Raw genomic sequence first — 13,294 nt, forward strand, 5'->3', positions numbered from 1 at the left:
GAATGGGACGGGAAGACCAGGACTCAGAGTAATGAATATTACCGGTGAGTAAACGGGCATTCCTTTAACTACGTTTGATCCATAACTGTACCCGTGAGCGCCCAGCCGTGAGTGCGTCGAGACTGCGGCGCTCGCCTGAATGCCTGTAAGGATCTCTGCCACAGGCAGCGCTGACCCAACAGAACTGCTGCAGAGCATTGAGCCCTCCCACCGGCCTCAGGAGTCTGCCTATAGGACACATGCAACTGGGAGAGGTGGTCCTGTCCAACCAGCCTCCTGATAGGACGCTTTAGCCTCTTCCTGAGGACATCAGTCACCAATGCGAGGTCACCTAATGTTATAAACAGCGAACTCATGACCAGCTTGTTTATCTTCTGACATGCAGAAATGAAGGTTGGCACGTGACAGCTGCCCCCTCAGCTGCCTCTGTGGCTGATAAGCTGGCCCAGGAACAGGCGAGAGAGGGGCTTACCACATGAAGAACCCATGTCTCCAGACCATGAAAAAAACATTAAAAGATATTTACGAACTTCACAGGGAAAGGGTGAGATTACAGCACAGCAACACAGATGAAGATTGTTTTTAAGATTACTTCAACCAGAAACAGATCTGTCTTTAAAGGATTTTGGGGGATAAGTTGCTTACATTTTATGCTCATGTTCAATGGCAGGGATTAATTTTTTTCAAACCATGTCTTCATTTTAAGGACCAGAATCTGATACAGAGAGACAGAGTGTGAAATCTGTGCTGGTTCTTGAACAGAAAATCTTTGTTGTAAGGAAGCGAGGGCCTTGTTAGACGAAAGCAGGTCCCTTGTGCGGTGTCCCACTTTATGCATGCACTGCCCTAAATGTCATGTGCTCTTCAATAGGCGGGCGCTCAATGAACGAAGAGTTTTCCGCTGTTGTGCATATGTTGGATACAAAGACATTAAAGTTAGAGTAGTTAGTAATCTAGTGAGTCCAAACATGCATTGTCACCTCTCAAAACCACGGCCACAACTGCTGGAACAGCGGACTCTGAAACATGAAACCACTTTCAACAAGGGTTGCCTTGCCTTACTAAATGCACTTCTGACATACAGTGACTCCTAAGACTGACATGAAGTACATCACACCAGAGGTCATGTCACCTCATTAAAAGCTGTCCACGTCTCCGAAGGACTCGTGCATGCACATATAAGCTCTTCAAAGGCTGCTGGACTCCTTTCTGAGAAAGTAAACCAAACACTTCAAAAGTTGCCTACATTTTCACAAAGCACTCGTGCTGATAATGATGCCGAAATCACTGCTTCTCAGCCCTTTTAGAACCACAGCCCAAGTTTTACAACGACAAAAGTTTGTGACCCACCTAGCTGTAACAGACAAGAGGTGGGCAGTTTTTGTGTTCCTCTCTAACAGAAATTGTTTGCAAATCTCACAACCTTGGTCATATGTCTTTATCGGACTGTGGCTCACATATCTATCTGCCCATTGGAGTGGCCGGTGGTGAACTCCACTGGAGCTGGAAGGCTTTTCCAAGTGGGCTGCTGGCCTGTGGCATCTGGTCACTAAAATCACATGCCTTCTGAACCATCTTGATTTAGATACCAGGGGCTTTTGAAAATTTGGAAAACTACTTCCGCAACAGAGTATGGGGTAAGGCATCATATCTATTTTTGTATTAAAACAAGACCCAGGGGTGCATCATATATATTGCAGTTTTATAGCGTAAACACTGCACAAGAGCATTGGAGCGCTTTACATGAGCACCAGACCACATTACATAAGGTAGGATTCATTTTATTTTAAGCAAGAGGGATTGACTGATTTCCCAGATCCAAAGTTGGTAGTTCTGGCTGTTAGGCCACATCCATATTTCTCAATGTATCTTTGAAGGTCATACCCGAGTGGGATGATTGTGTATGATCACATATAGTAAGCATATTCGCTGTTGAAATGGCTGTGGCAAAAAGCAGCAGCAGCAAAAAATACTGGACAGCTGACCCAGTCTTGCTCGGGCATGCTTGCAAGGGTTTGTTTCCATCACAAAACATAGGTGCTTCCCTAACTGTTGGTGTATTCAGTAATATGCATTCAGTTAATGTACAGGTATTTACTTTTTGTTGTGTGTTACAAAAAATGATATCCCACAGCCTTTTCTTTCCAGTCTCTGAACTATATCGAGATTGTCACATAATTCACCCAAAAAACTTTTCACTTTACAGTCAGTGAAAGAAAGTAAACACAAGTTCCTATGTTAAAAGAATAAGCAGCAATTTGTCAGAACGCACATCCTGATATTTGACCTCTGACTTTGAAGTACAGCAAATGTGACAATAAAAATACAAAATGTCAAGGCCTCTTTATTTCTCTTTGAACCCACCAGGGGTTCGCCCCCCTCAGTTTGAGAAACATAGGTGTAAATCAACTCTCTACTCCAGCAACAACAGTCAAGCCATCACATGTTCCATTACATTGTAAGAATACCGTATACGGTCATCTCACATACTATAAAAGAACACATTTGCTGCTCGGGATCACACTACATTTCAAAGCATTGCACTTTAAAACGTATTTAGTAGCAGCAGAGAATGTTTCTTCCCCCAGCAGATTACACTGTAGGGATTATTACAGTTCTGAAGGTTATTTCAGCCTATTTCTCATATCTCTTGGGCAGTGACCTTCTGTTGAGCCCCACACTTTGCCCTTTAGTTCTATTCTTCTCTGTGATTCCCCCTCCTCCCCTTAATCTACAGGAAAGAAACAGTTCAGTCATTTATCACTGACGTCCTCTCTGAAACCTATTATGCTAAAAAAGTGACATGTTATGTCTAAAAAAAACCTTTTCGCATACCTCGTACATTTACCAGTGCTTGTATCTGAATGACAGGTTGTATTCTGTACATTTTCAGCATCTCTTTGATAATTCACTTTCACGATTTGTTCAAAACATGTGTTGTTCCAATGATGGCTGCAGCTAACGGTGGGGTATCTCCGACCGGAGCCTTCTGTGACTGAGTGTTAAAAATACGCTAAATGCAACAAGAGGGAGCACTTAATGTGTAAGGACGAACAGTGAGTGACCTCACCAAGTATCTCAACAATGGCGATAAGCAATCTAATTAACAGGTGACAATGTTTGCCACTATCCATGCAGTTAACAGTCCACAAAAGTGCATGTGGTCAGATGTAGCTGAAAGACTTCCATCGCATGGCTGCAAGAAATGAAAAAGTTCACTCGCTGTTTGAAGAAAGATTGACTAACGGAGGGCGGTCTCAGTCCGAGGATGGGAAAAGAATGGTGGAACGTAGACCCGAGGAAGGGAGGACCCCTGTGAAGGGCTTTGTGGCCCAAGCATTTCAAAATAATCCTCCGATTGAAAGGAAGTCAGTTCAGGGCCCCAAGATGAGTGGGATGTGTTCCTAGGACAAGTCTGGCTGTCCTATCTTGATGAGGTTGAGGCTCAGTGCGGGAGATTATTGACACCCGAGATATGCATGCATTTCTGTAGTCTACATTAGCCGATCTAAGGACCTGAACTATGCATTTGTGACATCCTTCAACCTTCCAGTTAAAATTACAATTTCGATTCTGTTTATCTGTTTGTTTGGGAATAAATACAATATGTCATATTTTGTGTATTTGTTTGTTGTGCACTTTTCTCGATAGTGGTGTATAGTTTTGAGGTTACTTGGATCGCAGTCTCCGCCTTCCACTAGTGATTCAGTAAGGGTACAAATAAACTAAAGGGTTAGGAACCACTGGCCTAGACCGTGCTGTCTAGGTAAACCGGGCTCTGGACTTTGCCACTGGAAGATGTTTTCAAAACTATCTGCCTCCTCCTGCACACTGGGTGTATTCTTATATTTGTTTCGAAAATGTAACGATCTCACTCATTTTAAGGCTGATTGGGCAGATGGGCCCATTCTTGCTTGCTGGACCCAAGAGCCGATTTTCTAAACTGCTTTTGGAATGTCGATGAACTGACTTTCACATCCCCAGCTTCTGTGACAATCCCTTAAACTACGGTTTAGTAGGAGTTTCAAGTTGGCGTCCTCTCAAAGACATCCCATAAAAGTGGAGCGGGCACTAAAGCACTAAACCTCCACAAATTGTTACACAAAAAACAGGAGCTCTTTGCGCAAACTCTTCACGTTGGAGTATGTAATGAAAATATACGAAGTGCTGAACTAAGATTCTTTCTTGGTGTTCCTCATCGCTCAACTCGGGGAGCTGAATCACTCTTCCGATGGTCTGTGTCCCATCCTCTCTGGTAATCTAAGTAATTGTATTGATGTGATCAAGCGTTGTGCCAACCTCCAGCATGGTGACCTAGTGTGGCTTTAGGTTTAGAGTCCATGCTGAAGAAGTAGTTGGCCTATCATTTGGTGAGTGAGATGCAGGTGCGGATATGTAGACCATCAAGCTGTCTTGCTGCTGCGATCTGCACTCTGCAGTCAGCTGAGCAGTTAGACAGGCACCACGGTACCACGGCATAGTCTAGACGGGAAAGCACTCTAGGCTCCGCTCCACATTACTTGCAGTCTCTTGTTCAGCCATACATCCCTACACGCCTCCTTCGTTCTGCCACTCTTGAAAAATGTATGGTCCCGAGGTTTAATCTCGATAGGATGGGTGGGCGTTCCTTTTCTTTTCTTGGCCCAATGCTCTGGAACACCCTCCCGATCATTATCCGCAAAGAAACCATCTACACCAGCTTCCTCAAACCCTTAAAGACCTGGCTGTTTAACCAGCAACGTTTTTCATCATTACTCCTCTTTATTTTGCCCCGTCCAGGCGCCGGGAAACCCTTTTTGGGTAGCTTTGCGCCCTACAAATTCAATAACTAAATAAATAACATTGGACATTAGAGGTAACTTGATCTAGAAAGGTCAAGTAAAATCCATGATACAGTGGAGGAGGAGTGTGACCTGTTTTTTACTGTTGTGTCTCATTGTATACCATTATACATTCCAGCGTACCCATTGACATTCTAGGACAAGACATTCATGCTCACTTACACACATGCTTCCTCAATGGTAAGGATATAATGGCCTATGTCAAAGATTGCTTGCTGTACGGAGTGGAAGAAACTTGCAATTTAATTATTCTTTGTGCCCGCAAGGTCTTGGTCTCTGAATTGATGGCTTCTTCGAAACTCAATCCACCATAGAATCTAAAATCCTAACATCTGTCAAAACAGAATGATATTTTTATTCTGTGTGATACATTTTATTTTTTACTGTTGAGCACTCAATATAGTTTGATAGTTTTTTTCCTTTTTGTTTTCAACATTGTGAGTGACTCCTGTTTTTCTCCTTGCTCCTCCTCCAACTGGTCCAAAGTGGACAAGGGAATGCAGCTACCATTCCGTCAGCGCGACCCACCCAAACCTACACGAACTAAATATTTGTGCTGCAGTTAATCCCACAGAGACAGACATTTCAATTGCGTTGCAACAGTGACATATTTCTGTGGGAGTGGTGCATTCTAGATCTGTGTTTTTTTGCGAAACATCAAACCAAAACTAAAAGTAACCACATTTGCCTTGTGAGCTGTTTTCCTAACGACCAAGTTGGGATGTATCCTCTTCTGGATTCCATGGTGGGTGCAGACGCAGGACATTTTTTTATTTTAATAAGTTCAGTGTAATCCTAGCCTTAAGATTCAGCTTCAAAATAGATACGGTGCAAACAGGTTTATTGCTCTTCAACCCTTCCCTTGAAGAGCAAAGCCCACGACTATATATCGAGGTCTGATGTCACTACGCTCAGGCAACGCAGGGAAAAAATGCCTGTCCTGCCTTTGCTTCTGTCATCATTTTGTAAATTTCGCACAGAAACTCAAGAACAAAGAGTGTAGTCTGAGGACACACTGCTGGGAGGAAGATCCATCAACCATTGATAAATACAGAAGTTAAATGGTCATGTTTCTTAGTAGAAATGAGGTTGGTAAACTGCATTGGAAGTCTTGTTAGGAGGGGTCAATATAATGTGGATGTGAAGAGCATATTCTGTCAATTATATCCACTCTTCTGAGATTAAGCGAATCAAATAAGTGTCTTGTCTTTGTAACATAATAAAACTTACTTTTTACAACATTTTGTGCATAATCACATTAATTACATCTCTATACTGGGAGCTATTTATGAGCAAGAAGGTCTGACACCCACTGTTATCTTCTTATGGTGATCAAAAGCAAAATATGCATGTGGATTTGGTGTGTTGTGGCAGAGTCCGCAGTGATGTTTGTGACCAAATTAAAGTTTCTGGGAGTTTATAAATGACTCTAATGTTTTCTGTAATGTGACATACATTCAGTACCATGTGGAGAACCTGGTAGGCTTTTGGTATCATGATCTTTTTTAAGCGACTTATAGGAGCCAGTAGGCCCGTAATTGACCCCCCAGCTAGTGGTTTTTAATTCAGTGCTGTGTAGGCTTGCTTTTAGTTTTGGGAATCAGTTTGGTATAGGAATGAGAGTGGTAGATTGAAAGTTGTAGTTGAGCCTGGCCTCTCTTACCATTTTGTTTGCTTGTTCCCTACCTCATAGACACAGTTGTAGCTCCAATGAGTGCATTGCATTGTTAGCAGACTTACCTGTTGTGATATTGTCAGCAGCCGTACTGCCCGGGTCTCACTTGATCATAATCCACAAGTACTTATGGCTTTTTGGTACCCCAGCGACTTTCTTTTAACGTTAATCATCAGTAGCACCCCCCTTATGTCCCAGATTACCTTGTATTAAGAAAAGTCACAGAATAGTGCTCTAAGACTCGTGAATTTTGGAATGGGTGTATCCAGAGATCATAGACGAAGAAAAATATTGTAAGCTTAGCGTAAGATTCCTAACTCCACCAGCTGCTGCGTTAATGCAGTCAGGCAGATTGGCAGCTGTAATCAATGGCTCCGATGCCACAAGAGGGGCAATCTTGTCTTCTGCATCACTGTATCTCAAAGGTGTCAGACAGGAAATCACCGTTTTTTTTACTTTAAGTGACGACAAGCCGAGCTCAGTGCTAAGTGTGATTCTCCTATCCAGCTTTATCATGTGATGAACTCTCCAGTTTCTTTCACTGGCTTCAGACATTTTATTGGAAGAGGCTGAAGAGTCTGCTGAACACGACTACCAAGAGATATTGAGATATTGTTATTGAACCCTACAAAGCACCCTACTGGCGGTGGAACCACTGAGCCCTGTTAATGCAGGGAGAAGTGTACCAATAATGCTTCATGTCTTCATATCAAAGGGCACCTTGATAAGACCAAGAGCCTCTTCAGATGTGAATAAGGGCCGCTAAAGGCTTTTAGGATGGGGCTTTTCCTAGGAGTTGTTGGTTCACAGTTCATTGCATAAGATAAAAAAAAAAGGCTCTTTAGCTTTTAATAAATGCACTAAACAATTCAACAAAGTCAAACTGGCCACTAGGTGAGAGATGTTTGATAGTCCATACTTGAGATTCTGTTCCTTTCCTGTGTTTTCTGCACTTCGTTTACACCCTCTTTTTAATATCCTGCCATTTTAAAAATAGATGCACTGTGAAGAATTCAGAAGAACAAGTTGTAGATCTGTCTACTCCCTACTACTTTAGATCTCGAGTTCTCGTCTTCATCTTTGAAACAGCTATGACAGGTATTCCTGCTTCTTGGCTACTTGTAGGACAATAATCAAACGTCCATAATGTTTGCCCTTCTCTTCTATAAGTGTAGCTGCCATTCACCCAATATTAGGTAAGCATTTGAAATGGCCTTATGCATTTTTGAAAAAAGCCTTCTGAAAGTTTAATGTTTTATTAAGTGTATTGCCTTTCGCTATGATGTTGTTCAGTCTCAGCTTGCCTCTATGTGTAAATTCTTCATTAGTAATGACCTATAGTGATCAGGTGTTTGACATATTGCGGCTTGATTTAGCTGTGCTAACGCCTCTGTTATTCTCTGCAGCCAGGAAGTTAAAGAAACTGGGAAATTTAAAGATCCAAGAAGAGGGTGAAGCAGGAAAATCCCCAAACAATGGGGACTCCATGCAAGACCAGTCCTCAATGCTGGGCCTGTCTCACCTTGAGAATTTTAACAGCCAGCCTATTTTCCTCAACGTACTGGAAGCCATCGAGCCAATTGTTGTTTACGCTGGCCATGACAACAACCAGCCGGACAGCTTTGCTCAACTGCTTACCAGTCTCAATGAGCTGGGAGAGAGACAGCTGGTGCACGTGGTCAAGTGGGCCAAAGCTCTACCAGGTTGGAAATGTACACTCTTTATCCTAAAGCATTACGTATGGAGCCAGAGTAGAAGGGGTTGAGCGCAGTGAAGATCTCCTTAAATACCTGGGACTCGGGAGTGAGCATGTTCAGGTCCTTGGATAAGTAGTCAATGAAATGCTTGATGGATGGGTGGTGGGAGGTGAAAAGGGATTCAGGTGATTTCAGATGACTTCATAGTGAGGGAAATTAGATGAATTAGAATAAGTATTGCTCCGAATTAGGAATCCCTGTGGATTTGGGGACTTATGAATGTTCTGACGTGAACACTGCTGTGTTTGTGAAGATGGTATGGGTGGTTTAAACAGGATATAGAGAGGATGTTATGTGCAGGGGCTAGGCTCCAGAGTAATGGTCACCAATGACAGAAAAAAGGTGGCAAAGGAGCATAGAAAGCATGGATTGCTTGGTACTAAAGAGGAGGAGGAATGGGAGAAAGTTGAGATGAAGGATTTGCTGGGGAAATGTTTAGAGGAGGAAAGTCCAGAAAGTAATGGTATAATTGTGGTAGGTAAGGCTCAGATAAGAAAAAGGAGCATGATAACACAGTGTTATATTTTTTTGAGCACTGGTTATAACACTGCTTGTCCCTTTGAAAATAGGGAGCAGCACCGGTGTTTTTACCTGAAGTGGTTCAGAAAGGAGCGGGGAAGATTCCCCCTCTCTAATTCTTTCGCGTCAATGGCACCGAAACATATAAGCTGCTTCCCTTTTGTCCAATCAAGGAGGTGGAACGGGGTTTCATGTAAAGAGAGTGGCTGCACTTGAGTTCTTATTCAGATCAGTCTTCCCATTCCCAGGGATCAACAGATCTTGTCTTGGCTGGACACCCTGGGAAGTCTGCAGCCACTTTGCCTCCTGCCACAGATGATGGCTTACATTTGGCAATGGTGTATTGTATTCTGGTGCTCATACTTACTGACCCAGTCTTGCTCGCCCCATCACCAGGAGGGTAAGATGCAGGGCTTGCAAAACATGTTTTCATAATAATACTAGAGCTTAGGAAAGGTACAGTAACCACATTCAATTGGTAAACATTCAGATCTGGTTTGCCCTCCGTTATGTAGCTCAATTTAAATAGCATCACTCAAAAGAGTGGAGGTGATGCAATTTGTTTAAGGTTAGCAAATAAACTTTTCGGATCTATAAAGGGTACATGGGTTTTTGCACTTCCTCTGTCCACATGAACCTGCAGGTTGTAAAGTGTTCTTCAAAGTTTGTGGAGACTCTGAGGGTTCTCTATCACATCTTCCTAGATGACGCGTGGTCAAAGAGGAGCATAGAGAATTTCTCACTTGTGTCTTGTTCAGCAACTCCACATCCAGGTTGCGACTCACGGCAAATCCACATCCAGGTCCGGAATTGTTGAGCTGGGGCACCTAAAAGGCATGCACCTTAAAATATCTTGCTTTTTAATTGAAACTCTGCATTTCTTTTTACTGTAAATAAAGCACTACGTTTTGGAGAATAATATTTAAGGGAGTTTTTGAGAGAGACACTTGTCATTAGCGATAAGTTCTACGAGCAACCACCATAGATATACAGCCTGTAGTTGGAAAATCAATAGTCTTAGGCCCTATTTCCTAATTTGTCAGAATGAAGGTTTTATGTATCATACCTGATGAATAACGATACCCTTGTGTACATTATTTATTATGTGCGATAAATAACCCCTAAACAAATTATGGGTGATTTGCAACTTTAACACAACAAAATCTACATCCCATAGTAAACAGTGGCGGCTGCTCGCATTGCAAATTGGTGAGGCAACGGGGATTAAAAAAATGGAAAACAATTAAAACATATAAAACTGTTCTTACCTGCTGCTCCGGCGGCCGTCGTTTTCCTCCTTTCTCCTGATCCTCGACTCCGGCAGTCCAGGCCTGCGCAGGCTCCCAGATGCCAATCCAGACGCATCTCTTATGCTGGGAATACTGTTACCTAGCATGAGAGAAGTACTGGGATTGGTCTGAGTGGCCTAGTTTGGCGCTCAAACAATGCCGGGGTTGGGAAAGGCTAAATGCGCATGTCCGTTTGGCCGTCCTAAGACGGCCGTCCGAATCGACATGCCCACTTAGCAGTGCCCATTACTCCTCCCTAAAGCTGAGGATGGTCCCACCCTGACCCGACTGGTTCTGGCTCAGTGAAGAAGAAAATTATAATATAATAGTTTTATTGTCATTTTATTTTTCACGTTTGCATCTGCTGGCTTTCAGCAGTATGGCGACGCTCCTCCACCTTAACGGAGGAGCCGCCCCTGATGGTAAATACCATGCACTTTTCCCCTGACTCATTTCTTCAGATGTGACTGGGTGCGGTAAATTCCATCCACCTCACAGTCTGGCCTTAGTAGAACATATATATATATAACTTGTATAAAACAGGACAAGAGCTCTTTGAATCTCGGACGCGTCAGAGCATTGACTAGAACAGGGATAGTCTAGGGAAGGTCATTGGAGTGCGTAATATGGAGTTGAAGAGGTGGGATAGTTGGGATAGTGGTTGGAAGATTGTGAATGACTTGTAGTCGCTGGACACAGGGCATCTGCTTACGTGCATTATTGACTCTGCTGCCTGATTCTCGGGCGAGAGTAAAGTTAATATTCTTTTTTATTTCTTGTGATCTTTTCTAGGTTTTCCGAATTTGCATGTGAATGACCAAATGACAGTAATCCAGTATTCGTGGATGGGGCTGATGATCTTCGCCATGGGGTGGAGATCGTTTAAAACTGTGAATTCCCGAATGCTCTACTTTGCGCCTGATCTGGTCTTCAATGAGTAGGTTTCATTCATTTAACACATAAGCCACCTCTATAGCAAAACATGTACCCAAGAGCATCAGCCCTGCTCCTGTGCCTGTGATATTACTAATGGTGTGGGCTTTGAGTAAATCATACTCTTGAGATGGGATGTGAATGTATTTGTAGCTTCTGAACATGATTCATGAAACAATATTACTAATATTTGTTAAACTGCTGCATTTCTTCAATTTCATGCTCCGAGACATAGGGTGTCCTTACAATAGGAGTTGTTAAGCATTGATTCTGTTGCTTTCTCTGATCACCTTTTAAAAACAATTTAAGATTAACTTTCAAAACTAACATCTTGAAGCCACCATTATTCTAAGCTTCCCTTCATTTGTGTGGCTCCTGGTGGCAAATGTCTAAATCTGTTAACAGTAGTGTAGCCAGGGCTCTAAGTGGGAAAGAAATACCGGGGGTGGTCTAAAAGGGGCGTGGCAAATTTATTAAAGGGGTGTGGCCTATCCTAGTAGGGGCATGGTCTAAATCAAGATAACTAGCATTGTGTGCTTAAAAAAATAATGAAGTTGCAACCAGCAAAGGATAATAAAATAGGCAAACAAGTATATTTATTAAGTATAAGCCATAAAATACCAAACACTTTAAAAAAACATGTACAAATTATTTACATTACTTAGAAATCGATTGCAGGATGTCCCAAACCCCTTGAAGATATTCACTGTGTTTATTTTGCTGGGATTTCTAACAACAATTTTCTTCAGCAGACCTTCTACCGTTTCCCAGCCAACTCTTTACATACAGCTTTGCGTCAAACGTTTCGAATGGAGGACCATTGAGTTTTACCCATAAGCATGAAGAAATAGTCTCTACAAGAAGAGAGGCCCTTGTTGGACTAGCAATTAAATGTATTGGGCCGAAACCTCTCTTGCAATCCGCATTATTTTCTGGCAGGGTTTCCATGCTACTACTAACTTTTTTAATGCTATACTAGTAATACCAAACAAAAACCGGGACGTTTGCTCACCCTATCTTTGATCTGGAGGCCCAAAAATAGAGCCCCCATTCGAGGCCCCCCAAAAAAACTGGAGGGGCTCAGCCCCCCACTTAAAGCCCTGTGTGTAGCTGCTCCTGCTGTGACTGTGCAATGCATTGTGTTTTGAAAAACATATTTTGTAGGAAAAAGTGCATCTTAGCTGAAGTGCACACAAGGAAGTAGGTAGAAATAAGAGGGTTGGGGACTAGCTAATGTGTCCCACAGGCACTGTGTTGAAAACTAAACCACTATGACTTGTGCAAACATGGGTGTAAAGTAATCCGGTCAGAGATCCTCCACAGAGAGCTGCAGTTCACAACAAAAGGCTCCTCTACAATCCCAAAGTTGCAGCTCATCATTCTGACTTCTCCAAACAGTTCAAGCCAGCTCTTTTTTAAAAAGGTCAGATCTGTCAAGGCTTGCTTTCTCTCTGCTCACTGGTGTTCACAGCTCCTTCGTGTTGGTGGTACACTTTGCTAATCACACAGTGGGTTATGGATGGGTGCTTGCTGCACAATAAATTGTTTTATCCGGGGTTCCCCAATGTCAGTACTGGAGGGCCCAATCCATGCCGGATTTTTAGCATGTCCACATTTAGATACACGTAGTTAAAAATCTGGCATGGATCCGGCCCTGCAGGACCGACATTGGAGAACCCTGTTCTAAACTATGGCATGGACTACATGATGTCTGAGTTGGATGCTGCTAAGGTTTGGTATTAACCCTGAAAGCAGTCACCACGTCATGGAGTGGCTACATATATCTAATCTATTAGCAGTGAAATAGCTGAGCTGCGACTTTCCCTGTAGAAGCCTATCCTGTGCCCCTACTCATTCAGGTCCCACTCTTGATAGAACCTTCTCAAAGCCCTCAGAGGATCAGGATCCTACTTGACTCACTGATAAGACTCACTGTGCCCTAGAGCTGTCCAGAGTCACTGAAGCAGGTCTTCCATCTTCGCAGTCTTGAGTGACAAAAAAGGATTTGAGCTTTAGTAAGGTCACCCTTCAAAAAAAACCTTGTTGTGGATGATGATGTTGTTTTGCAGAGTTACAAGTCCGGAAATCAGGGCGTCAAAACGAGTGGCTGGTACTAGATGATCAGCACCGCATATGGCCAGGATTAAAGATTACCTATTGGAGTACTGAAAAAATAAACAATCAGTAATTCACATCACCTAAATAAATGTGGGCTATCATCCAGGTGTGGCTCCTCCATTGTAGCGGAGGAGCGTCGTCCCACTTAAAATCTCCCCAAAA

At 42.8% G+C, this 13,294-nt stretch overlaps 1 protein-coding gene across 1 annotated transcript in view; it reads left to right on the forward strand.

The window, feature by feature from the left end:
* AR (androgen receptor) overlaps window positions 1-13,294 on the forward strand; it is a 521,176-nt gene that overhangs the window by 482,402 nt on the left and 25,480 nt on the right. Inside the window, exons 4-5 of the mRNA XM_086918350.1 lie at window positions 7,923-8,219; window positions 10,874-11,018. Of these exons, the coding sequence (XP_086774476.1) occupies window positions 7,923-8,219; window positions 10,874-11,018 (442 nt within the window). The remainder of the gene's footprint in view (window positions 1-7,922; window positions 8,220-10,873; window positions 11,019-13,294) is intronic.

Source organism: Lissotriton vulgaris, chromosome 4_1 (genome assembly GCF_964263255.1).
Source record: "Lissotriton vulgaris chromosome 4_1, aLisVul1.2, whole genome shotgun sequence".
Lineage (NCBI taxonomy): Eukaryota > Metazoa > Chordata > Amphibia > Caudata > Salamandridae > Lissotriton > Lissotriton vulgaris.